General features: G+C 42.5%; 2 protein-coding genes across 2 annotated transcripts in view; one reads left to right on the top strand and one right to left on the bottom strand.

Moving 5' to 3' along the window:
• Window positions 1-642: 642 nt before the first annotated feature.
• On the top strand, window positions 643-12,074 carry iars2 (isoleucyl-tRNA synthetase 2, mitochondrial). Its single transcript, XM_005728686.1, has 23 exons — window positions 643-1,092; window positions 1,600-1,722; window positions 2,418-2,571; window positions 2,664-2,812; window positions 3,041-3,090; window positions 3,169-3,278; window positions 3,357-3,444; window positions 3,720-3,835; window positions 4,046-4,215; window positions 4,649-4,739; window positions 4,890-5,041; window positions 5,174-5,334; window positions 5,490-5,592; window positions 6,342-6,435; window positions 8,176-8,287; window positions 8,377-8,479; window positions 8,755-8,877; window positions 8,960-9,091; window positions 9,168-9,274; window positions 9,351-9,496; window positions 9,586-9,776; window positions 10,565-10,709; window positions 10,950-12,074. The coding sequence occupies exons 1-23, from the start codon at window positions 814-816 to the stop codon at window positions 11,093-11,095; spliced, it is 3,045 nt and encodes a 1,014-aa protein (XP_005728743.1). The 5' UTR covers window positions 643-813; the 3' UTR covers window positions 11,096-12,074.
• Window positions 12,075-12,272: 198 nt separating this feature from the next.
• rab3gap2 (RAB3 GTPase activating protein subunit 2 (non-catalytic)) overlaps window positions 12,273-23,616 on the bottom strand; it is a 19,283-nt gene continuing 7,939 nt past the window's right edge. The window contains exons 10-33 of the mRNA XM_005728714.1: window positions 23,097-23,189; window positions 22,851-22,990; window positions 21,757-21,952; window positions 21,514-21,657; window positions 20,273-20,355; window positions 20,115-20,179; window positions 19,593-19,683; window positions 19,359-19,480; window positions 19,044-19,254; window positions 18,858-18,955; window positions 18,331-18,439; window positions 17,914-18,074; window positions 17,644-17,818; window positions 17,135-17,311; window positions 16,378-16,484; window positions 15,915-15,981; window positions 15,738-15,808; window positions 15,604-15,639; window positions 15,427-15,501; window positions 14,674-14,889; window positions 14,293-14,382; window positions 13,991-14,197; window positions 13,656-13,820; window positions 12,273-12,824 (exon numbers count right to left, since the gene is read on the bottom strand). Of these exons, the coding sequence (XP_005728771.1) occupies window positions 12,672-12,824; window positions 13,656-13,820; window positions 13,991-14,197; window positions 14,293-14,382; window positions 14,674-14,889; window positions 15,427-15,501; window positions 15,604-15,639; window positions 15,738-15,808; window positions 15,915-15,981; window positions 16,378-16,484; window positions 17,135-17,311; window positions 17,644-17,818; window positions 17,914-18,074; window positions 18,331-18,439; window positions 18,858-18,955; window positions 19,044-19,254; window positions 19,359-19,480; window positions 19,593-19,683; window positions 20,115-20,179; window positions 20,273-20,355; window positions 21,514-21,657; window positions 21,757-21,952; window positions 22,851-22,990; window positions 23,097-23,189 (3,052 nt within the window). The 3' untranslated portion in view covers window positions 12,273-12,671. The remainder of the gene's footprint in view (window positions 12,825-13,655; window positions 13,821-13,990; window positions 14,198-14,292; window positions 14,383-14,673; window positions 14,890-15,426; window positions 15,502-15,603; window positions 15,640-15,737; window positions 15,809-15,914; window positions 15,982-16,377; window positions 16,485-17,134; window positions 17,312-17,643; window positions 17,819-17,913; window positions 18,075-18,330; window positions 18,440-18,857; window positions 18,956-19,043; window positions 19,255-19,358; window positions 19,481-19,592; window positions 19,684-20,114; window positions 20,180-20,272; window positions 20,356-21,513; window positions 21,658-21,756; window positions 21,953-22,850; window positions 22,991-23,096; window positions 23,190-23,616) is intronic.

Genomic DNA, 23,616 nt, shown 5'->3' with positions numbered 1-23,616 from the left:
CTTAGAATCACCAATGAACCTAACCTCTTTAACTATATGTCTTTGCACTGTGGGAGGAAGCTGGATTACCACAAGAGAACCAGACATGGGGAGAACATGCAAACTCAACACAGAAAAGCCCCAGACTGAATTCAATTCAATTCAATTCAATTCATATAGCACTAAATCACACCAACAGCTGCCTCAAGCTTTAATGTAAGTACCCTACAAAATACGAAAAAACAAACAAAGAAAAAACAACAATCAGATTACCCCTATAAACAAGCACTTTTGTGACAGTTGGAAGGAAAACACAAAGACTGCTGTGGAAACACTCAATGGGGATCATGGGGAGTCCCCCGTGATCTCTGCCTCTGCCTCCCATTCTACGTCTAAATATGCTATGAACCACAAGTAAACCAGCAGTCTGAGAGCAAAGTGCTTTGTTGGAGTAAAAAGTTACTATAAGGTCTTTAAGGGGCCTAAATATCAAGATTTGAACCCCAGTGAGGCATAAGTGATGAGCACCACTCCATATTCTATATACATGAAAAGTAATTTACGCGTAATAATTTATAGCAATGTCTTTCTTTCTGCTGTCATGGTTCAAAATAAACAGCGCTCCCAGCGGCATCTCGCTGTCACAAATGCGAAAGCTTCACCCATGACCCCGCTGGGTTTCCGTAGCTGTCCTCTCCTGTATTTCTTCCGAAGGAAACAGAGCACGCTAATACAGAAGGGCGGACTAAAACAACACGGAAACTTCACGCAGAAACAACAAAGCTGTCTGTTTTTGCGAGTTAGCAGCTCGGCCGCAGAGCTATTCGTCTGTCCATGCTGCGGCTGCTGTGCCGGAGTTCGGCGGGGAGCCAGACGCTAGTGCGATGGGCACGGAGGTCACAGCGGGGAGGCGGTCTCCTCCTGCACGGCGCTCGGTCTTGCACCTCCAGCCGCCGCTGTCACGGTACCGGTTCGGGTGAAGTTAATGGTCAGCCCGCAGAGAACGGCTCCGGTAACGCACTGTACCGGGATTCAGTGCTTTTGCCCAAGACCGAGTTCCCGATGAAACTGACCGGACAGAAGCTTCTGGACCGAGAACTCCAAATACAACAGGTACAGCAGGCTAACGAAATCTCATTCAAAAATTGTTAAATTCTATTTTTTTTATGTCGCTTACTAAGTGGTTTCGATAAAGTACAACAGACGAATAGTTTATACTTTTGTTTAGCAGTTAGTCTTTAATTCGGCATGACTGTTCAGGCTGACAGCTATATCATTGTTACTTTTAACTAGTCCTGATTTCAATTTTGAGCTGAAACATGCAGATCATTGCAACGACAAGGCAGTTTAAAGTGCTATTCATGAAATATTAAAGGGATTACTGTAACGTGATTAGCACAAGACAGTATAAGAAATTTTACAAAGGAAGTAAAAGAAGAAAATAAAACTATTTTGACTTTTATAAAAATATAAAAATAATAAATTAACACACGAGTAAAAGTTACAGGAATGGGATTACTAAGCCTGGTCACACGTGATAAAATACTTATATCATGCCTTCATACATATTGGAAATAGCTCAATCAAGATTTAATAGATATTAATTTTTGTTTTTTGCAGGAGTGTGGTTTTGCAGATTTGTACTCATGGCAGCGGGAGAGGAAGGCCAAGAATAAGTTCTGCCTTCATGATGGACCTCCGTATGCTAATGGAGACCCTCATGTTGGACACGCTCTCAATAAGGTAAAAGTGAAACCTTTCAGCTTTCTATCATCAAGTCCTCCTCCAATGAAAATTGGTTTGCAAATATAATGTTATACCACAAAACACGTGTAGAATAATGAGTGCATTTTACGAGGAAAACAAAAGCATCTTTGTACATAAGGTCACATCCATCCATTCATTTTCTTTCACTTATCCAATTCAGCATTGTAGTTGAGCTGGAGCCTACCCCAGCTGTCACACCCTGGACAGATCGCCTACCTGTTGCAGGGCTAACACCATCTGCCAACCAACCCTGACCCACCTTTAGTCTTTTTAAATCCAAAAATTGGGTCACTGTTCATTATAAAAGTTATACTAGTCCTTTAAACATCAACTGTTAAAGACAACATTTTGTACTCCAAGGTTTCTCCTGGATGTCTCTGCATAGTAAGAATCCTTTTTGATAATTGGTTTACAACAAAAGACATCAAATTTATTCTGTTAAAGGAACTCTGTCTGAGCCCAGTTAAAAGGAAATACATTCCAAAGGAATTTGAGACTGGGAAGGTTAGAGTAACATGGAAGTAGTATATTTCACCTACTCTTCCTCCTATAGTGAAAGTTTCCCCAAGTAACAAATAAGACGGAGCTTTTGGATGCGAACAACGGCGTATTTATTCCTGCCCTCATGATTTGTAAATATTTACTAGCTTCTCAATTATTATTCCATTCAGATCCTGAAGGACATCCGTAACCGTTTTGAGATGCTAAGAGGGCGGCAGGTGCACTACATCCCAGGGTGGGACTGCCACGGCCTCCCCATTGAGCTGAAGGCTCTGGGAGACCTGGGGACGAGCGGCCTTAGTCCTCTGCAGATCAGACAGAAAGGTGAGAAGAAGAAGGAGGAAGTAGAAAGAGGGCTTTTTCTGGTGACTCTTATTCAGATTTTATGTAGCTGCTGTTTGGTTTGTCTCATCCAGCGCGGGAGTTTGCAGAGGGAGCAATAGCCCGCCAGAAAGCTGCATTCCAGCGCTGGGGGGTGATGGCTGACTGGGATCAGTGCTACTACACTTTTGATGGCACCTACGAGGCTGCTCAGCTGAAAGTCTTCCAAGAGATGCACAGTAAGGTGGGTCTGAGCTAAGCATCAGGCAGTGTCACAGTAGAGCGATGTACCTAAAAAGCAGGTTCAGCATGACCAGGCTTTCTTTGTGTCAGCTGGATTAACAGACCCCCAAACCCCAGTCAGAGAACATTTTATTTATTTATTTTTTAATTTGTTTATTTAATTTAAACATCAAAATGGGACTCACTGAGATATCTTTAGCTAATGTGGTTGTCCCTCTTTGTCCTTCAGGGGCTCATTTACCAGGACTACAAGCCTGTCTTCTGGTCTCCTTCATCCGGGTAATGCAGTTTATTGCAGTTATTACATCTTTGTAATAATTTCTTCTAATCTTGAATCTATTGCTGCAAATCTTACAGAACAGCTCTGGCAGAGGCGGAGCTGGAGTACAACCCCGAGCATGTGAGCAGAGCCATCTATGCCACATTCCCCCTCGTCACGCTTCCACCAAAGATCGCTTCACAAGAAGGTGAAGCACACATGTGGATAAAGCTTTTAGTCATTTTTCACCTGGTATGAAATCTCCTGACTGTGTGTGTCTGTGCAGGGATGGAAAGTGTCTCCGTGTTGGTGTGGACCACCCAGCCTTGGACCATTCCTGCTAACCAGGCTGTCTGCTACATGCCAAATGCCCAGTAAGGAACAGCACCACACACTGGAGACTCGTCCAGCTTGGTCTCATTGCAAAATGTGACAGTCGTGAAAAAAGCAAACGATTTGTTTCAGTTTATAAGATGTCATCATGACTTTATTACCTAAACCTAAGAGATGCGTTTCCATTTCATAACTATAGAGTGTATTTGTTTGTTTTAAACCAAACATTGTCTAACCCAGGCACTGTTATTATGATGTCAGTAACGTGGATAGGGTGGTGGGGTTTTGAGTGAGTTGTTTTCTGTCTTGCTTGCAGGTATTCTGTGGTGAAGAGAGCGGACAACTCTGAGAAGTTTCTAGTAGCAACTGAGCGGACGGCCAGCATAGCAGCACTGCTGGGCACAGACCTGCAGACTGTAGGCACCTTCACAGGTAACACACAGTGTCTGAAGCATCACGTTACCAGGTGCAGACGTGATACTTCCTGCAGTGGAAATGAGCTTTTAACAAAAATAATCCAGGTTGAATTTTGGGGAAATAAAATTCTTCTCTGTATTTTTCCTTCTGCGTCCCATCAGTGGACCCTGGCCCAAAGTTTGAGAACATGAGCAGAGCTGTTTCTCCATCTTTTTCCTCTCCTAGGCTCCCTGCTTGAAGGTGGGATCTGCAAACATCCCACGATTCCTGACAAACAAGTGCCATTGCTGCCAGCTAATCACGTGACCATGGTGAAGGGAACTGGATTGGTTCACACGGCACCGGCGCATGGGATGGAGGACTACAGTGTGGCCTCGCAGTTTAAACTGCCTGTGGTGTGTTCTGTGTGTAAAAACTAAAAATCCCAACAGTCAAGAAAAAACTTGTGGGTATATGGAGGCCCCAATGAGCCAAAAGTAGGAAGAAATACAGAAAAAAAAACATATTTCTGGGGAAATAACTAAGGTGAAAATACAGAAATATATAAAAAATCCAATTGGAAATGTATTTATGTTTTTAATAATTCTTTTTGTACACACAAACACACACAGACATAATTTCTTAGGTTTTGACTTTTGAAAGCTTTGTGAGTTGGCTGAAATCTGTGAAAAGCAAATAAAATACAAAAAGGGATTTTCATTAATCAGTATAGCCAATATGCATGCAAGGAGATTATTATTTAACAGTTTGGACCATGTTTGATGAATAATGTGGCTACAGTATATGATAAAACCTGATGTATTTGTGCACATTATTCTTCTACCAAAGGAATGTATGGTGGATGAAGATGGGACATTCAATGAATTAGCTGGACCTGAACTACAGAAGCTTTCTGTAATGACAGAAGGAAACGATAAAGGTATAAAAACATGGAAGAGCACGGGGTTTCTACAGGCTGCTAAAAAGAAATAATTTTTTAATAATATTGTTAATCAAGATAGAAAAATGTTTTGAAAATGAGTTTGTTTCTTGTTTGATGATGGATGTATCTGATGCTTGCTTCACTCAGTGATTTCAATGCTGAAGCAGTGCAATGCTCTGCTGAAGGAGGAGCAGTGCGTCCATAGTTACCCGTATGACTGGAGGACAAAGCAACCTGTAGTCATCAGACCCAGCAAACAGTGGTTCATCAACACAGAGTCACTCAAAGACAAAGCAAAGGTAAAAGACATTCAGATCATTTGGACCAGATTAGTTTTTTCGTCTGTACCTGACACTTCATTTCTTCCAGTGAGCGGGAGTGCTTCACATTTCCAGTTTTGTCTAAAGAAGTATGTGCGTGGGATTTTGCAGGAGGCCCTGCAGAAGGTGCGTGTTTTGCCCGAGTCAGCCAGGAGCAGCCTGCTCACCATGCTGGACAGACGGACATACTGGTGCATCTCCAGGCAGCGCAGCTGGGGCGTCCCCATCCCCGTCTTCTACCATAAAGAAAGTGGAGAGGCTCTCATCAACAAGTAAAGCCAACAAACACATTCATAATAAAACACACACACCAACAGCTGCGTGCACATATTTACTGTATTTGCTTGAAATTTCTCTTTTTTTTTTCTTTTTTTTTTAAACAATATTTAGAAACTGGCAAACATCTGTGATTCTTTGACCTTTACAGATACACTGTGTCCCACATCGCACAGCTCTTCAAAGAAAAGGGCAGCGACTGTTGGTGGGAGCTTCCCATTGAGACTCTGCTGCCTCCCGAGGTGCTCAAGAAGGTGCGTAAACTAATGTGTGGAAACAGCTAACAATCAGATATTACTGATAACAGGGTTCTCACTGTCATCCATCATTGATGTCATTGCCAGAGGCATCCCTTCCCATCCTCAAGCATTTTTAACTTTGCCGTCCCACTTTTTAGGCAACGGCATTTTGTAAAAACTACAACAACTCTAAGAAAAATGTGCAACAATGTTACAGCCCTTCTGGGTTCTATTTCTAAACCAGTGTACAAGCTTAGGAGCAAACCTACTGGTGCATCAAACCCAGTGTGTGTCCACACAGGGGGCCGGAAATCAGATTTTTCTTGGATTAACAGGCCTCCGTGTTGGGACCCGTTTTTATTAATGACATTTGCAAGGACATCTAAGCAAAAATACACCTCTGTGCTGATGATGGTGTCATTCGTGCATATGCTTCTTATCTATATCTATAAACCAATATTGGGTAAATTTCCACTTTACCTCTACACCCTTCTGTCTCTACTCCGGTAAGTTACCAGCTACACTTCAAATGGTGGCTGGACTTCGATAAGTCTGGGAAAAGCCTTTTCTTACGTGCTGTGGACAAGGAAAAACTGAAACTATATCCATTAATGATTTTAAAGGCATCATAGGGAGTCAAGGGCACATGGCTTTACTCTTTGCAATGCTTTTTACATTTTTTTTCTCTAAGAGAATATTTGAGATGTTTTTCTCGTAAATGTAAAACTTATCACAGTTTTTCTGTGAATATATATTTGTCTCAGAGTAAAGCAGGTTCAGCGAGTGATTACGTTCGTGGAGAAGACGTTCTGGACATTTGGTTTGACAGTGGAGCGTCGTGGGCAGCAGTGCTCGAAGGTACATTTGAAATTTCTTCAGTTTGTCCTGTTATGCAGATCATGTAAAAGTATTAATGGATTTTGTTAATTTTGTAAAAACCTCTCCGAGGACATTGAAAATGATCGTCTCAGAGCAGCAGAACAGTCTGTGACTGAAGGTTTCCAAGTGCCTCTAATCAAACCTCCTGTTATTAGTTTTATTAGCGACAAAGCTACTTGAAGCTACTTTATGTAGTCCCACATGCCAGTTGAGCTGCTTTGCAAAGCATCATTAGTGAGAGTGGGCTAGTCGGAGTCCTGGATTAGCAAACGTCAGCACATCACAGATACCGGACAAGGTGATTGGATTTATTTATCTGTTTTTAGAACTGGAAGAAATTCCTGCTCACTGTCAGGGCCAGAAGTAGGAAAAAATGAAAACCGGTTAATAAGTATGACTAAAAGTTAAAACTGGTAATAGTATGGAAACAGTATGTTTGGATAAAGAAGTGAAATCGTTCACTAAACACACTGGGTTAAAAGTTGAAATAGCAGAAATTACACACTTTATTAGGTATACCTGTTAAACACAAATATCTGGGATAGGATCAGAATTTGATGAAATCAGGGGTCCATCCTGCCTCATGTCAATGGTTCAGGCTGCAGGTGGCGTAATGGGGTGGGGGATCATTATTCAGCACATTTTGGGTCAAAATTTGCCGAGGGGTGTGAGTGGAGTTAATGTTTTTTAATAGCAATTCAACCAATATTAGAGTTGGATCCTGCTCACTTTGAACGGTCTGCATTTTGAAGGTATTTTTGAACTACTACCACATGGCGCAGTAGCTTTGTTTTGCTCCAGGAGATTCAAATAGACACTTATTTGCTGAAGTATGAGAGTTTTTCCATCATCTGTGTGGTTGTGTTGTCATTTGTAGAGCAAATGGAGGAAAACTCTGAGCCTGAGTCACGTCTCAGATGGCTCCCAGCTGGGCTCCAGAAATCTCTGGTTACAGGTTGTTCGATCGTTCAGCTACAGGGACAGGCACTCTAGTCTTTGTATTATAGTCATTTATTTTCTTTTTTGTCTCTTTCCATCTTCTCTTGTACTTTTTACCTCTTTTTACCTTTAAAATCTTTTGGGATATTTGGTAAAGATGTGTTATCACTTACCAGCCAACCCATTTCTTCCTTCCACTCCATCGCAGTGCCTCAGTACTGCCAGTACTCAGTGATGTCTTTTGATGAACATGTTGTTCAGTTGGAAGATTGTAACTGATTAGCACAGCATGAATCTCAGCACCCTGCCTTTTATGACTCCCTTTCAAAAACATTCAGGACACTGAGAGTGTTGAAAGGTTCATTTGCTACATAACTGGATAAACAGTTGAAATAGTGCGAGAAGCAGTAAAAACTTGAAAATTTCCAGCTGTTATCTAAAAGTAGGGATAAAGACATGAAATTATTAGCAAATAAATTGTTAACTAAACATGCTTCAGTCATTTAAAATGCGTAGTTAAAATGATCAATAAAGTCTGAAGTTATTAGCTTAAGTTTTGCTAGGAGTTGAAATTGCTAGCTAAACATACTAGACAACAATGTATTTGTCATTTAAAAAATTCCATAATCATCTCATTGACCCATGGGAGATTAATTTGTAAAGGCTTTAAAGATATATTAAGAATGTGTTATTGTTGTTAGCTTAAAATAGCTTGCAAATCATTAAATGCTGAACTCACATTTTATACAGTTTAGCTCAGAGCTCAGCTTTTTCTTGCAGCGGAGTCGGACTCTCGGGCTGACGTTTATGTGGAGGGAAAGGACCAGATTGGAGGCTGGTTTCAGTCATCGCTGCTCACCAGTGTGGCTGTCCGGAACAAGGCACCTTACAAGTGAGCGTGCCTTCCACTCGCCACACAGATGATAATGATACACAGAAAGAAAATTGATGAAAGTGTCTGAAAAATGAATATTGTTGCAGGTCTCTTGTGGTCCACGGCTTTGCAGTCAGTGAGAAAGGAGAGAAGATGTCCAAGTCGGTGGGCAACGTTGTGGATCCTGATGTGGTCATTAATGGAGGGAAGGTAAAACGGATGAAGACTTTTCAACCTGTTCTAGATTTAAAATTAAGATAAAGTTAAATAAATTGTTCACTACAATCTACATGTTGTGTCAGAGCTACACTCTGCAAATATAGGACTTCACGCATCAAAGATTTCCAATTGTGATTCTTTGATTTTACCATTTCCTTGTTTGCCACTTTAAAAAACACACAAAAAAAGATTTTAAATGAAGCTGAAACTGAGAAGATAAATTTGCATTTCTGTGTAGAGACTTTCTAACCTGTCATCTTTGCCAGGACCCCACTGAGCCGGCCTACGGGGCAGACGTGCTCCGCTGGTGGGTGGCAGAGTCGAACGTCTTCTCTGAGGTCCAGATTGGCCCCTCTGCGCTCAGCTCAGCCCGGGACAGTATCAGTAAGGTACTTTAAGGTGCAGTTTATCTGCTCGCCACGTTCATCTCACCTGCTGCACCTCCTCTCATGGCTGTTGTTTGCCTTCCAGCTGAGGAACACTCTGAAATTCCTGCTCGGAAACCTGCAGGGCTTCGACCCACGACTGCAGGCTGTGGATCCCAAACAGATGCACTACATCGACCAGTACATGCTGCACCTGCTGCGCGAGTACAGCATCAAGGTGTGTTTAAGGTGTAGTCCATCCAACTAATGAAACGAGCACATTTGTGCCCCTGCTGACGTCTCTTTGTTCGCAGGTTACGGACGCCTACAGTGAGTTTGATGCTGGCAGGGTCATCCGTGTGCTGCAGGCCTTCATAACCAGAGAACTCTCCAGCTTCTACTTCAGTATCATCAAGGACAGGTAACATGTCAGAACATGTTAAAGATTCCTTTGCCTCCAGTAGCTTTGTTCATGTCTTTGTCTGTCCGTGGGTCAGACTGTACTGCGATGCAGAGGACTCGTTGGGTCGAAGATCCTGCCAGACGGTTTTAGAGGAAATTCTGGATGGCGTGATGAGATCCATCGCTCCGATCTTGCCACATATGGCTGAAGAGGTGTACCTGCACGCACCAGGACATGACAGTACGTGTCTTTCAATTTTCTGTGATTACTCTTTTACTGCCGCATGCATTCTCCACCACAGCCTTTCTATGTTTTCTGTGTTTCAATAGAAGAGGAGACATTATTTAAAAGTGGCTGGATTAAAAGCAGCTCTGTGTGGCGGCGACCAGGATTAGAGGAGGCTGTGGAAGGAGCGTGTGCCATCAGGGACTCCTTCCTGTCTTCCATTCCTGGCAAAAACGCCGCCAGGTACGACCTCACTGTCGCCATCGAGCCAGGTCTCCTGTTCGAACTCATGGAGGTAAGCTGGCTCTTCATATAAACTGAACGGAAGTGTGTGCGACAGTGCAGAAGGATTGTGTGACAGAAACTGCCATGGGTTTGTTTTTGTGTTGGTTTTGTTAACATCAAAGAAATAGATATAGACTTTAAACTGACCTAGAGATGCTGTATTTGGGTCATCTGTTGTAGTGTACTGCACTAGTACTAGCCCTCTGGTGTAGGATAGTAGGTGTTAGTGAACAACCTGCTGAGCTCAGCAAGCTGTGAAAGAAGCCGGCTGCCGGAGTGAAGGGACGTCCATGATTACTCATTTCTTAATCAATTAAATTTAGACTAGTAAACTGATGGTGATAAACGCTTCCCAATATACCCGTCTCAAGCATAACAGTGAGAAAATAAATTGTCTGAGTTTCTCACTCATCTTGATTCATTCTGAGCAGAGTTTGGAAAAACGTTTGAAGTACTCACGAAACAACTTAGAATGGGAGAGCAAAGATTGGCCCATCATCACCAAAACCCATCCAGCTTTTTTTAAAGTCATAAATGGACTGAAATCCAATTTAAATATCAATTAATATCTGGCTGATTTTACAAGCTACCGTGCCACTTTGCTTAATTACAATTACAGACATTACCTTTACCAGGACAGCTGCTGTTGTGCACTGAAATTGAAAAACTTGTATTTCTGGTGCCTCATATTAGCACTCGTGCATTTTTTGATTTGTGAAACACTGTGCACTACTTTGTACTTGAAGTTTTTAATATATATAATATATATACTCCTGCCATCATCCACTTTACTTCCAGTCTCTCCAGGAGGAGCCCACCTCCACCACCTCCCAGCTGGCTGAGCTGATGATGGCAGCTCGGGTCAACCTGGCCACAAAGATGCCTCGGGACCTGGATCCGGAGGCTCTGCTGAACCATGGCACCTTCCTCATCAACCTGGAGGGTGAGGACCTTCAGCCTAAAACTCCCAGATAAGAGTAACAGCAGCTGATAGCTGTCACAGCAATGCCTTACCTTTTTTTGTAGTATGCAACCATAGTAATCTATACTTTGTCACATAAAGTAAGATTTTGGTGTTGAAATTACTTTAATTCAAACTGCTTTGACAGGATTTTTGCATTTCTATACATTCAGACCTGCAAATCTTCAAGTTTCACACCAGAATCTGTCTGTGTTTTATCAGGTGGTGTAATCCGCGAGGAGAGCGCCTACAGTATCGCAGTGACGCCCACCTCTGCTGCCCGTTGCCTACGGTGTCGCCGCTACACCGCCAACTCAGCGGATTGCCTCTGCCCGCGCTGCCAGAGCGTCGTCTCCCAGGCTCACTGATGACCTCTGGCTCTGTTTGACGGCTGACCAGAGACCAGGTTTTGCACGCCCATCGGAGGCTGTAAAAAGGACTAGAAACATCTGCTGTCGTGCTGTAGTTCTCTCTCAGAGGATGCTTATTGGAAGAAAAACGAAGCCTCAGCTCAGCACAGGAAGGCAACAAAGCATCTGGTCTCTGAAATGTGTTTTAACAAATGTAAAAAGATGGTCTATAGGTGGGGTTTCCATTCAGAGAGCTTACGTGTGTCTGCGTTCTTTTAAAAAAAATGTGCTACAGCCACATTTGACCCCAAAGGCAAATGTACACTCGTCTCCTCTGGTTTGTAGCGTTTATTTCTCATTTTCTCCCCTAATCTAAACTATTTTTGGTATCAGTTGGCAAGTTTTGGAGCTTTAGAGATGTTTGTTGTCTCGTCTATTAATGATATAATAGTAAAAAACCTCGTAATTGTGTTAGAGACACAAGTTTGGGTTGTGTTGTTTGCCTGAGTCTCCAGTTACACCTTAAAACAATCACTTTATCAGCACCTACAGGCTAATTTGTCAGAAGTGCATTTGGATGTAGCGCCCTCAGTTCTCCCTCCCTTGTGTAAAGCACCAAATAAAATGTGCCTCGGATACGTTGACAGTTCTGGTGTCAGCAAAGCTGTACAATCTTGAATGCACTTTGTCATTTAAAAAATTTGAATTTAGTAGATGGTGCTCCTGATATGAACGTCTTGGCCACCATATTTTTGAGATTTTAAAAGATCCTAAAATGCACTGAATTAATTACCGGTATTCTAAATTGTAAGCTTGCAATGTTGCTGTAAGTGTTGATGTTATCTAGCTGGAAGCTTCTTTTGTTGGTGCATTTAGATCATACCTGATCATAAGGATTATGGATATTTTCTTTTTCAAAAATGTATTTCCCTGTTTAGATCTGTATTCTGGGGGAGGCAGATGTCAAATCCAGGTGATTAAACAGCTCTACAAACCAGAGGAGAAATGAGTGTTTGATTTAGTTGCTCCTTTTACTGTATGGGAAAATAATGCACTACAGAGTCACTGTGACAGCAAACTGATGCTGGTGGGTACTTCTTTGTATAATAGCTTGTGTTCCTTGTAAACATAAAGAATTCAAAGTTGTCTGACTTATAAATGAAAAAATAAAGAACGGGTCTTCAGACTCATGTTCTCCAAGCTTTAAGAAGCATCTTTATTCTACATGGGAGCAGCTGGTGTACAGGCACAGCTATTAAAGTTCAGTCTGCATATATAAATAAAAAATCAGGTCCATTTTTCTTGCTAATACATTTCTGATCTGTGAAGAAGAGGAGTCGTCGTCTGACACGGCACACAGGGTGTCTGACTTTAACGTGAGTACTAACACAAATATTTAATCTCATTTGTTGTCACATGCAGGGAAATAAGATGGATTAAAAAAAACGATTAAAAGCCTCTGAATCCACCGTGTTTAACACCACCTATGATTACTGAGCAGAACAACAAAACCTCCAAACGGGGGTGAGAAAGTTCTTTATCCTCTTCCTCTCTGACAGTCTCTCACATTCCAACTATCTGCAGCATCCCCCCCTCAGTCCTCTGTGGTGAGGACCTCTACGGCCTCCAGCAGGTGGAGGGCCAGACTGTACTGAGCGTGGTTCTCCGGCAGTATCTCGATCAGACGACCGACCAGCCGGCTGGTCTGGGGCAGCGGGATCAGGGGACACTGCAGCTCACGTGGGTCCTGCAAAATAAACCACACTTCCAGTTAAAAATGACCAGATGATTTATTTAAACTACATTACAGGTCCTGGCTGAGGGGCAGCACGTGCAGCGACCAGTTTTTTCCCCCCTTTCTAATTTATTACAGTCTCACAATGATTTCAGTCAGTTTTTATATCTGTAAGTAATAGTAAATCAGCTCATTCTCACTCCCAGGATTTTAATTTGTGCTGCTTTTATCTAATTCTAAATTCAGACAAAACTGACATCATTGCACCAATTTCAGAAAGAGCAGCTCGCAGGGCACGGTCTGCTCATTGGGTGTCTCCAATCTTCTAGCGTCATTGTGAACTGACTCACTCTCAAACCACCAGTTCTTGCTCCCTAAACCAAACCAGCAGGAACTGGATATAACTGAACTGAAGTGTAACGTTTTTGAGATTTAAATTCTATTAAAAAGTTCTTTAATACGCCTTAAATTTAACCTATTGTGATTTTAATGGCTAATTATTCATGTTGGACACTCATGACTGTACCAACTTGAGCAAAAGTTAAACAATTTCATGTTATAACAGAGAATCTGTCACTGTGAACAGAACTCAGCAATGACTGCATTTTAAAGAAACAAAAAGGAGAAACTGCGGTGCCAGATTCAGTTGAGCAATAGAAAAAAACAACAACACATTGGCTCTTTGGGGACACCAAAGGTTCCCATTTGTTTCTGAAAACACATAAATGTAGAGTTCAAAGACTCTTACCCTGTATGTACACTCAACTATGCACTTTAGTTCTCCAAGCACTACTTGCAAATAACCCTTTAGGAAAAGAGCAGGCTGTAGTGTTGGGATCTCACCATCGCCTTCAGCCACGTGCAGAGGGTGGGGGGCAGGCGGGCCAGCAGCTCCATGGCGGCCTGCGTCTGGTTCTGGCTGTGGAGAAGCGAGTAGCTCAGCCTCTGACCTGTCAGCACCAACAACTGGGAGCCCAAAACATCCTTATCTTCCACCTCCAACATCACCTGAGGACGGGGAGATTAATTGCTTTAAGATTTAAGTTTTCGTGATCTACGGTTTGTGGCTACAAATCTCTTCAGATAACCACACCTAACCAATACCTAAACCAAGTAGTCTTAGTGCCTAAAGTGAGTTTAAGCAAGTTTTCGTGATCTACAAGGAAACAGTTTCCAACCTCTTCTGCCCGAAGATCCAGTCCTTGGCTGTAGAGCTCGCAGACGAGATGCCGCCGCAGGATGTCTGGGTTGACCTGCAGCAGAGAGCCGAGCTCTAAACACAGCGAGGGCCACCACTCGGCTTTGGGTCCGCTTGAAGGAAGTGGAGCGGAGCTAGAGGGATCATCTATAGCCTGAACCCAACCGGTCAGCACCCGCAGGAGGAACTGAAACAGAGGACAAAGTGGAACAGCAGGAGATCAAGCGATGGGTGTGGAACATTATTGTCCGATTAGTGTCTGCATTTTGTTCCACCTCTTACCTCCTGTCGCACAGAGACCAAACCTGGGTCCATGTCTCCGCTGGGCATCAGCTGGATGGTCGTCAGGTCTCTGAAGAAAGCGTTCTTACCCTGCAAACACACATGTGACACAAATGGATAAACATTAGAAATGTCAGCTGGTATCATTTGTATCTGCCAGCACCGGAGTACCATCAACTGCATTTTTCCTAATGGCAACTTAAGACTGGCTACAAAACATGAATCGACCCTTACAGCCTGGATTTGGATTTACAGCAAGGTTATTTGTTTATATAACTCTGGTTTACATTGTATTAATGCTTAAACGTTTGCATCATTAAGGATGAGGCCGTTGGAACTACGTTTTTGTTCTAAACTTTGGCAGAGTGTCGATCTCCTCACCTTGCTATCAAAAAGGCTGAATGGTTTGACCTTGACACTGAAGGTCATAGCAGCATGTAGCAGGGATGCTAACAGGCAGTGGTGCTGGACCAGCGGGTAGTGAACACCTCTTTGCTCCAGGGCAAGTTCAGCAATGGAAGCTGGGCCCTCGGCTCCAGACCACGCCTCCTCGATGGACAACTCTGGGGCAGAAACCTCCTCCACCGCTGAGTCCGCCTGCACGGAAAAGGAAAATACGGCTAATGAGAGGATTCATTTTCCAATTTATGTTAAACACTATTATACATATTCATTAAGAAAAAAGAGATCTTGTAGAAAAACCAAAGATATGATTTGATTTTATTCCTAATGCTTACTTTTCAAGCCATTTATTTGATATTTTTAGCAAGAGTGTTCTTCACTACTGCAAGAGTACAGCAGTCATGCAGCTTTTATGTGAATGGCAAGAACAGGAAGAAGTCCTTTTCACACATGCACAGAATAAATCAGGTCTCTGGTGCAGTGAGGGTGGTATTAGTAGCTCTTTTGATCAGGCAGCAGGTGGAAAAAAAAAACTAAACAACTAGAAATGCTTTCCCATTATATTAGACTAAAATCCCATTTCTATAAGCCTAAACAACTTCCTACTGTTGTCGTTCAGTGTTTCACTGCCATGCTAACCACTCTCCATGCTATCACTCTGCTGTCTCCTTTACTTACATAAAACTTCATAAAAGAAAAAAGGCACTGATTCCTAACCAACACTCCAGTCACCTCCATGAGGATATTCAGCAGCTGGACGCAGCAGCCCAGGAAGGACGTCATGGCTTTGTCTCCCATCCCGACATCCTGCACAAAAATTCACAGTACATCTGAATATTTGTATGGACTAATATATTTACAGGCAAATAAACATTTTGAATAGAATTGGTGCTGAAATGTAACTCTTACCCGTCGACACAAGCGATCTTTGGGTGCTTTCCCCACCTGTTTCAAAATAAATCAATAAAATAAGAGATTTAATTCTGTACAAAGTCCCGACACAGTGACAGAGCTCAGCTCGACTCGTTATGACCAGAACTTACTTTCTCCATGAGAAAGGTTGCTGCCGAGAGACGCTTGGCAATGAATGTGCTCCACATCATTGTACAAACACCTGTGAGGAGTTAAGACATGCTGACTACCGGGGAGGTACTGTCTTCTAAAGCATGCATTGTATTATTGGATCAATAAAACAGACCGAAAGCCAGTGTGGTACTCACCTTGCTGAATATGAGGACTGGAGACCATCTTCAAATGTTCCACAGACCAGCAGAGATATCGACCCTCCTATGAAGAGAAGCAGGTGTGAGATCAGACTGCAGAACTCTTCAGGTCTTTATGAAAATCTGAAAGTTTGCACTTTCTACTATTAAATACAGTATGTGTTAGTTTGCGCACAGATAGAAGATTTACAATGCTGCACCAAAAAGTCAAAAACCTCAAGTAAATTTAGCTAATCTTCCCTTCAAGTCTGTCTGCTGCTGCTGCTACATTTTCACCAGTGTTGGCTGTGAGTGATCTAAGCATAGCAGGAGGTTTTGAAATGGTGTAGAAAAGCACAAGGAGACAACCTTGGAAGAGACGTATGCTAATGCTAAATCTGGGAAAGCATTTTCCTTCTTATGGGTGGAGACGTGTGACTTTTTGATAACGCGTTGTGTGCGTGCTTGTGTATTTGCACACCTCTGGGTCTTTGTTCCACTGCACCACATACTCCCAGCAGCAGTGGGTGAAGAGAAAATCAGGTGAGAGAGAGTGTGGGAACCGCTGGCATACTGCTAACAGCAACTCTGAAAAACACGGAAGAAAACAGGCTGATTTGGATTCAGGCTCCATGAAACAATGTGTACTGCAGAACAGGAAATATGACTAATTTGCCTGTCTTCAGCTTACTGTGATTATTTGATCATTAACCAAACCTTGATCATTATGAATAAATACCATACAATGCTATTGTCTTCTGTTAGCCAAAGAGAACAGGCACACTGCACATTAACTGTAGAGAGATCTTTCTATACAAATGTCCAATTTCTACTTTCAATATTCTTGGACTCTAGCTGGGCACATGAGTCTGCTAGAGTCCAAAATATTTATAGCAATAGACAGTTTTAATTTGATGATCATTGGTTTGACTGTGGTCTATAGGTTGGATGCTTTTAGGTGACCAGACTAGCACTGAGAACAAACTTACGTTTAATAAGAAAGTTCATAGTGTCATCTGCATAAAAACATATATTACTGATACAGAGGTCCAAAAATAGGCTAAGTAATCGATTTCCATTATTTTACTTTTTGTCTTTTTGAATTTAATTTTTTTAAATCACCACAAACAACAACACAGCTGACGCCACATTATTCTAGGATTTTCAAGTTAAACTATATCTCAAAATTGCCCAGAAAGACTAACATACCGAACATGTGTTAATATCTTAGTCCTCACCTGCTGTCCTGTCTGTGTCCTCTTGGCTTTTCTCCTGCTCATGTCTTTCTTCTTCGTCTCTCTGCTCCACATTGTCATCTGCTTCTTTATTTCCCCTTTTCTGGAGGATTTCCTTGAGCCGCTCTGGGGAAATGTCTTGTCTAAACACCCACTTAGAGACGCTGTCGGCAATACCGCCTGAAACAGACAAAAGCAAACGGTGAATGTATTTGAAATTACTAACTAGGCTTTGGCCAGGCAGTGTATTTGAATGGGTTGTGGCAGTTGTTCCAGATTCCCACACTCCAAAGAAGAATGCAGCCATCAGGGGAAAACTATGGTCAATATCATCAAGACACTGAATTCATGGAGAGAAGTAAAAAAAAAAAACAAGGAGTAACTGAGGAGAGAACAGCGATACAGTGCATTTGAATACATTTATGAAGTGAGGAAAACCCAAGAAAAGAAACATGACAAGTAAAAAATGAACTCATACAGCTTGAAGTCTCCCTGAACTTATTTTTCTCTACCTGTGCCTCCCTCCAACAATGTTTTAATAGAGCACTGAACTGTAGCGCCCCCTGTTGCTCCTGGTGGAGGAGGCACCAACAGCAGAGTCTGCAGCACCAGCACGTCTTCCAGCTGGCGAACACACACCACCCACTGCTCCAACTCCAGTGACACTGCCTCCCACTCTGACTGAAACTGACACACACACATTAGTGTTGGTTGATTTTTAAAGGGGGTTATGTTCCTATTTTTTGCTTAAGACAGTCCTCAAGTGCATGACGCCTCTCTACCTTGCTATCAGCTCGGCTTGTGATGCTAGCTTTAGCAGCACGGTGAGCAACCAGTGCAGCCAGCAGGGCAGCGGCAGCGTTGTGGGACTGAACACATGTAGTGCGGACTTGCTGCCACCAGGGGGAGATTGACTGTGTGTCCCACGACTCCTCGACTGCACCTAAATGGAGGGAGAGAAAAAGAAGAGGCCACTCTTATTCTACTTATTCTTCTTTTCCAGTCTGACGGTTACTTCTTGAGGTTCACATTTCTTTCGATTTCTTGTTGTCCAACTGAAGAAAACCACCAGAGCACCAACCAACATCAGCACATCTAACATCAGAAACATCAGATGAATTAGCCCTTCAACCATTAACATATAGAGTTGTATTATTTAGCCTCGTGAACTACACAGACACGACAAGCCTTACAGGTACCTTTCATATCGCTGAGGGCGACAAGTAGTCTGTGGAGGTTTCGAACATTTTCCTCTGGTTTCTGTAGCAACTCCTTCTCCCGATGCAACCACACACTCAACAGCAAAGACTGACAGAAACAGGAAGTATGAACTGGATTAATTACTGATATTTGTTCAAAGACCTATTATATTATACACCCTAATTTCATGTGAGAACATATCAGGCTCCAGACACGCTGGGCTGACTTACGCAGACAGATAATGAAGTCTGCGTTCTTTCACTCATTAACAGTAAATACTGAATACTGACATCACAATATAAAGTGACCATTACTGAATAAATTACACACCAGTGGGTTGTGGTTCTTCTCTGGCAAAGATGTAAAAAGCCTCATATCAGTATTACGTATGTATCATACAGTAAAAAATTAAAAAGATATGCAATTCTATGCACTACATAAGATTTGTAAGATTTCTCTCAACAGCAGCTACACATCCTGTCACATCCTGATCCCAGCTTTCACCCATTCTTTCCCCCCAGCTTACCAGAAGCTGCTGTGGGCTGATGCCGGCCTGCTGTAGTGTGTAACAGACTTTATGGAGTGGACTTTTTCCACACAGACAACTCCAGAACAAGAAGTTTCCTGCAAATGACAAACAGGAAAAGTACTCAGTCTGAGTTTTGATTGAGTGTAACAGCATTAATGTGCCTACTTATGTTGCCTGCCTTACCCAACTGGTTCCATTCAGTTTCAGACCTACGGATCACCTTAACCTCCTCATCCTCTGTGCACTTCAACTGGGAGAGAAAAGCCTGAGCAGGCAGGGGGGAGTCAGGCGAATCCTGGGCAAACGAAACACTGGGTCTTGGTGTGAACTGTGCATAGCGCTGCAAGGTCGGTGCAACACGGGACAATTCCTCCTCTATGCCTTCAAGGGAGTCCTGCAAGGATGGAAGAAAGAAATACTGGAATAGCACCGAGGTTTCAGCTCACCACCTCTAAAGAAGCTCTTAATTTCTTTAAATCTGTGTGTGTGCGCTCTCACATTTTCAGCGGTTTCCTCGACATCTGCGGCAGAATGTAGTTGCTGGATGTCTGTGTAGAGCTGCAGTAGTTTGAGCTGTGATGAGCAGAGCTGAAGCAACTCAGCATCCACTTCCTCAGGCTCTGAAGTGCAGAAACAAAAGGAGAAACAAGCTCAGGGTGATTATGAGATACAAGTTCCTGACACTTTTTTCTTTCATATTACATTTCTTTCATCAGTAAACGTATTCTTTACCTTGCCGTTTCAAAGTGTCATCTAAGGCACGTGTGATGTTAACAAGACAAGAGACAGGAGTGTTTTTATTTGACAGAAGAGACTCCAGTGCCTGAAAGAAAACGGAGACACTGAAATTACAACATCATATTCAACTGACAAGAAGAGTTTTAAGTGAATAATGGCAGCAGTGGTGTTCAGTTCGGTTGCAACCACAATTTAAAATCACCTGGAAAATAAAGGATATTTACATATAGGGCCAGTGTGCCCAAGAAGACTTGAACAGGGGCCCAGGATTGAGCTGCTGGACCAATCAGGGCTGTTCAAGTATTTGAAAAGATAAATTACTTGGGTTCCTGTCCCATGTGAAAGAAAAAGTAAAAGTTGCTTCATCATCCTTAGACTTAACGGACTTTTCATTTTAATCTCTTTTTCCATTTATATTTAGTTTTCAGTTGCAGGTTGGTTAGATTTAGGAGAAGTCTGTAATTAGAGTAAAACAGGGCCATTTAAAACAATAACCACATCAGATTTTGGTCGTACCTGCTTCTTAACTGCAGGGTGTTTGATATCTAGTACGATGCTTCTGGCTTCACTCTCCAATATATCTAAAAGAACACAGAGTCATTAATAATATAATACTGTATAACACATGAAATATATTTGAACATGAAACCTGACATCTCTTGTCATGCACTTACCAAGCTCAATGTCTCGGCTCCTTAGTAGGGTAGTGAGTTTCTTTACCAGGTGCATATCTTTGGCTCGCTCGCTCTTCTTATCACTGAAGTGAAAAAGACAGAAAGATGGAGTTAGAGGGGACTTTTGCTGCCGTCGTGCAGTAGGTTTTTTGTTTGTGCCTTTTGGAGATTTTTTAAGGCAATTATCTGACAATAATAATAATAATAACTTTATAAACCTCCACAGAGCATGCCTGCCTAATATCTTGAGGGAGGTTGTTCCACAGAAACGGGGCAGGTAAAGAAAAGGCACGCTCTCCAATTGTCTTTTTTCTGGCTCTAGGAACCTTTAGAAGGCCAGAGTCCTGAGATCGTAGAGCACAGGATGGAACATAAAGGTGTAAAAGGTCGGAGAGGTATGAAGGTGCCGTTTAAAGCCTTGTAGGTGAGCAGCAGGACCTTAAAATCTGCTCGAACCTGACAAGGTAGCCAATGAAGAGATCTTAGTACAGGGGTAATGCGCTCAAATTTCCCAGATCTTGTTAAAATGTGAGCAGCTGCATTTTGCAGCTGTAGACCTCTAAAACTTTTCTTTGGTAGCCCAGAAAGAAGAGCATTACAATAATCAATACGTGAAGACACAAACGCATGGACAAGAACGTCTGCAGTGTTTCTTAACAAAACTTGTCTGATTCTGCTATGTTCCTCAAATGATAAAGGCGGTCTTTGTTATCTCTTTTACACGAGACTCGAAGGAGAGCACCATGTCGGACCACACGCCCATATTTCTCACCGTTTGGTTATGTGTACCAATAACCTGTCAAAGGAGTTTTTGCTGTGAGTAAAATTCACAGATTTTACCTGGATGTTACTTAACAATAATTAGCACGTATCCAAAGCCAGTCATTTACATAGCAAACATAGCCACACAACATATTCTGGGGTACCAAAACAAAACCAGCGGTCAGTTCAGAAAGTCCGTCTTTACAGCTGAAGCGTACAGAACGATCATTCAACCTGTGGGAATCCTATGACAAGAACGGATTTTTTTGAACCTCACAGAACCAGGAAGTTGCAGCTCTTCAGATCCAACCTAATGTCAAATATTCATGACTCTTTGTGTCAGATTTAAGAGTTTTTACAGGTGGGGAAAATCTGACCTAAGAAAGTGGGCAAGACTCTGCAAAATTTTTTTTTTCACTGCACCTGCATTCATTTTAAACACCTACATGACAGCCTGTCCTTTTAGTCTGCGTACAAACCTGAGAGCCAGGTGGAAGGGAATGTTCACGGTCCTCAGAACTCCTGTGATTGGATCAAGCAGACACACCTGCTGTGTGTGGAGCTGCCAACCCTGACTGGTCACACTGTTCACCCCCATCAGACGGTAACCAGCATACAGCAACCTGCAACACCGTACAAGCATATATTTTGTTATATTCCAACTTCAGGATCAAATGAGATTCTTCTTCAGTAAGAAAATGTGGGAGCTTCACGGTGTGTACCTGCAATGTTTGCCTACAGTGAAAGCTCCGACCCGAGGCCCCTGTTGCATTGCCCAAACCTCCAGGATCCCCCTACGAGGGGCGTAGATGACGAGGAACAGAGCGTGGCGTCTGGGGAGGGACGCTGAGGGGGATAAATCCCGCTCGCTACGCTCCTCTGGAACCTGCAGCCAACCCAACTGGGCATCTCTGTAACCTGGAGATAAATGTATGATTGGGACATTGTTAGGATTTTATTAATAATGACACAGGCCGAAGAAGGAATCATAGTAAAAATAAACATTACAGTGTTTAGGGCAACTCCTGCTACATTGGGAAGCTCTTTAATTAATTATTTTTAAAGTGGCCGCAGCTAGAAAAGCAGCATAAGATTAAACATAAATCTATGAAAACAAAAAGGAAACACCTTCATCTGATCACCTGTACAAAGATTCGATTATCAGATTTTAAATTGGGCTGTGACATTTTTAATGTATAAAATACCTGATCTACAGACCTATTTTAATATCATACTGAAATTATAAATGCAATGAGATAGAGCTGCATTTCTAGCCCATCTAATGATGCTCAATTTCTCTGGCAACTTTCAGATAGTAGGTTAAGAATTAGGTGTTGACAACATGAATGCATCGATCCATCCTGCCTTTTATCAGAGGTTCAGGCTGCTGGGGCTGGTGTATTGCTGTAGGGATGTTTTTTTGGCATAATTTGGGCTCCTTAGTACCAACTGGTCATCAACTGATTATTGTTGATGACCATGTCCATTACGTCCTTTATGACCACAGTGTACCCATCTTCTAATGGCTGCTGCAGCAGGAAGTGTCAAAGCTCAAATCATCATTTTAAACTGATTGCTTGAGCATGACAGTGAGTTCACTGTACTCAAATAGCCTCCACAGTGACCAGATCTCAGTCCAAAAGAGCAACTTGGACATGTGGTGGAACAGGAGGTTTGCATCATGGGTGCACAGGCCACACATCTGCAGTAAATGTGCGACACTATCCTGCCAATATGGAACAAATTTATGTATGTGTTTCTATTACATATGTGTGTCACTCACAACGAGTTGTTCTTCCACGTGTTTACACCTCACCTTTCCACATGCGAATGGCGATGCCCCTGGCCAAGTCCAGCAGTGTGACTCGGCCAAAGTCATCAGTCACTCCAGCCAGCGTGTTGCACGGGGACAGACATATCGACTCGCCATGCCGCCGAGAGTCTGGGAGACCAAATCTGCAAAGGAGAGCAGCAAGTGTGCTGAGGTCAGATTAGGTTTTCAGTCTCAACAGCACACAGTCGACGATGACTGGATTTGTGTTTTAGATGTCCCAGTTCGTACCTGATACTTAAAGGGGTGGCAGGCTCCACCTTGGGCTTCTGTTTCTGGGGAGCCTCCTCTTCGTTCTTGTTTTTGTTCCATCCCAACCACCCGCTGAGAGGGAAATGACAAGTGACGATAGAAAAAATAGAAAGAGGAAAAAGAAAAAGTGAGTGAGAAACAGTAAGGAGGAAACTTCAAACACAGATCTTCCGTCTCCAGATGCTTTCCAGCACACTGACCCCTGACTTTGGCTTGGAAACAACTTCTCCACTGGATGAGGCATTTGTCTTTGCCGCCTGTGCGCTTATGCCCTGTGCTTTGATACAAGCCTCCAAAAACTATCATTTTATTGGAGCCCAAAGACTCTGGACCGTTTTTGACTTAGTTGTTTCTAAGTATTTGTTTGCTTACAAGATTAATGAACTTGGATTTAAAGTTAATGAGCACAATGAAGAGTTTAAATTATATTTATGTCACAGCTTAAACATATAGCTGCATAGCAATTGTACAACAGTGGAAATCATCACTGTATGATCTA

This window comes from Pundamilia nyererei, unplaced genomic scaffold, assembly GCF_000239375.1.
Source record: "Pundamilia nyererei isolate P.nyererei 1_Seehausen unplaced genomic scaffold, PunNye1.0 scaffold00029, whole genome shotgun sequence".
Classification (NCBI taxonomy): domain Eukaryota; kingdom Metazoa; phylum Chordata; class Actinopteri; order Cichliformes; family Cichlidae; genus Pundamilia; species Pundamilia nyererei.
This window is presented reverse-complemented; position numbering and strand designations above follow the sequence as displayed.

What these genes read in the sequence shown, in the direction of transcription:
- iars2 (XM_005728686.1), top strand. Translation starts at nt 814, where the DNA reads ATGCTGCGGCTGCTGTGCCGGAGTTCGGCGGGGAGCCAGACGCTAGTG. An exon ending in TTGGACACGCTCTCAATAAG is followed by an intron (nt 1,723 to 2,417) that starts GTAAAAGTGAAA and finishes TATTCCATTCAG; the next exon opens with ATCCTGAAGGACATCCGTAA. An exon ending in GTGGGCAGCAGTGCTCGAAG is followed by an intron (nt 6,436 to 8,175) that starts GTACATTTGAAA and finishes TTTTTCTTGCAG; the next exon opens with CGGAGTCGGACTCTCGGGCT.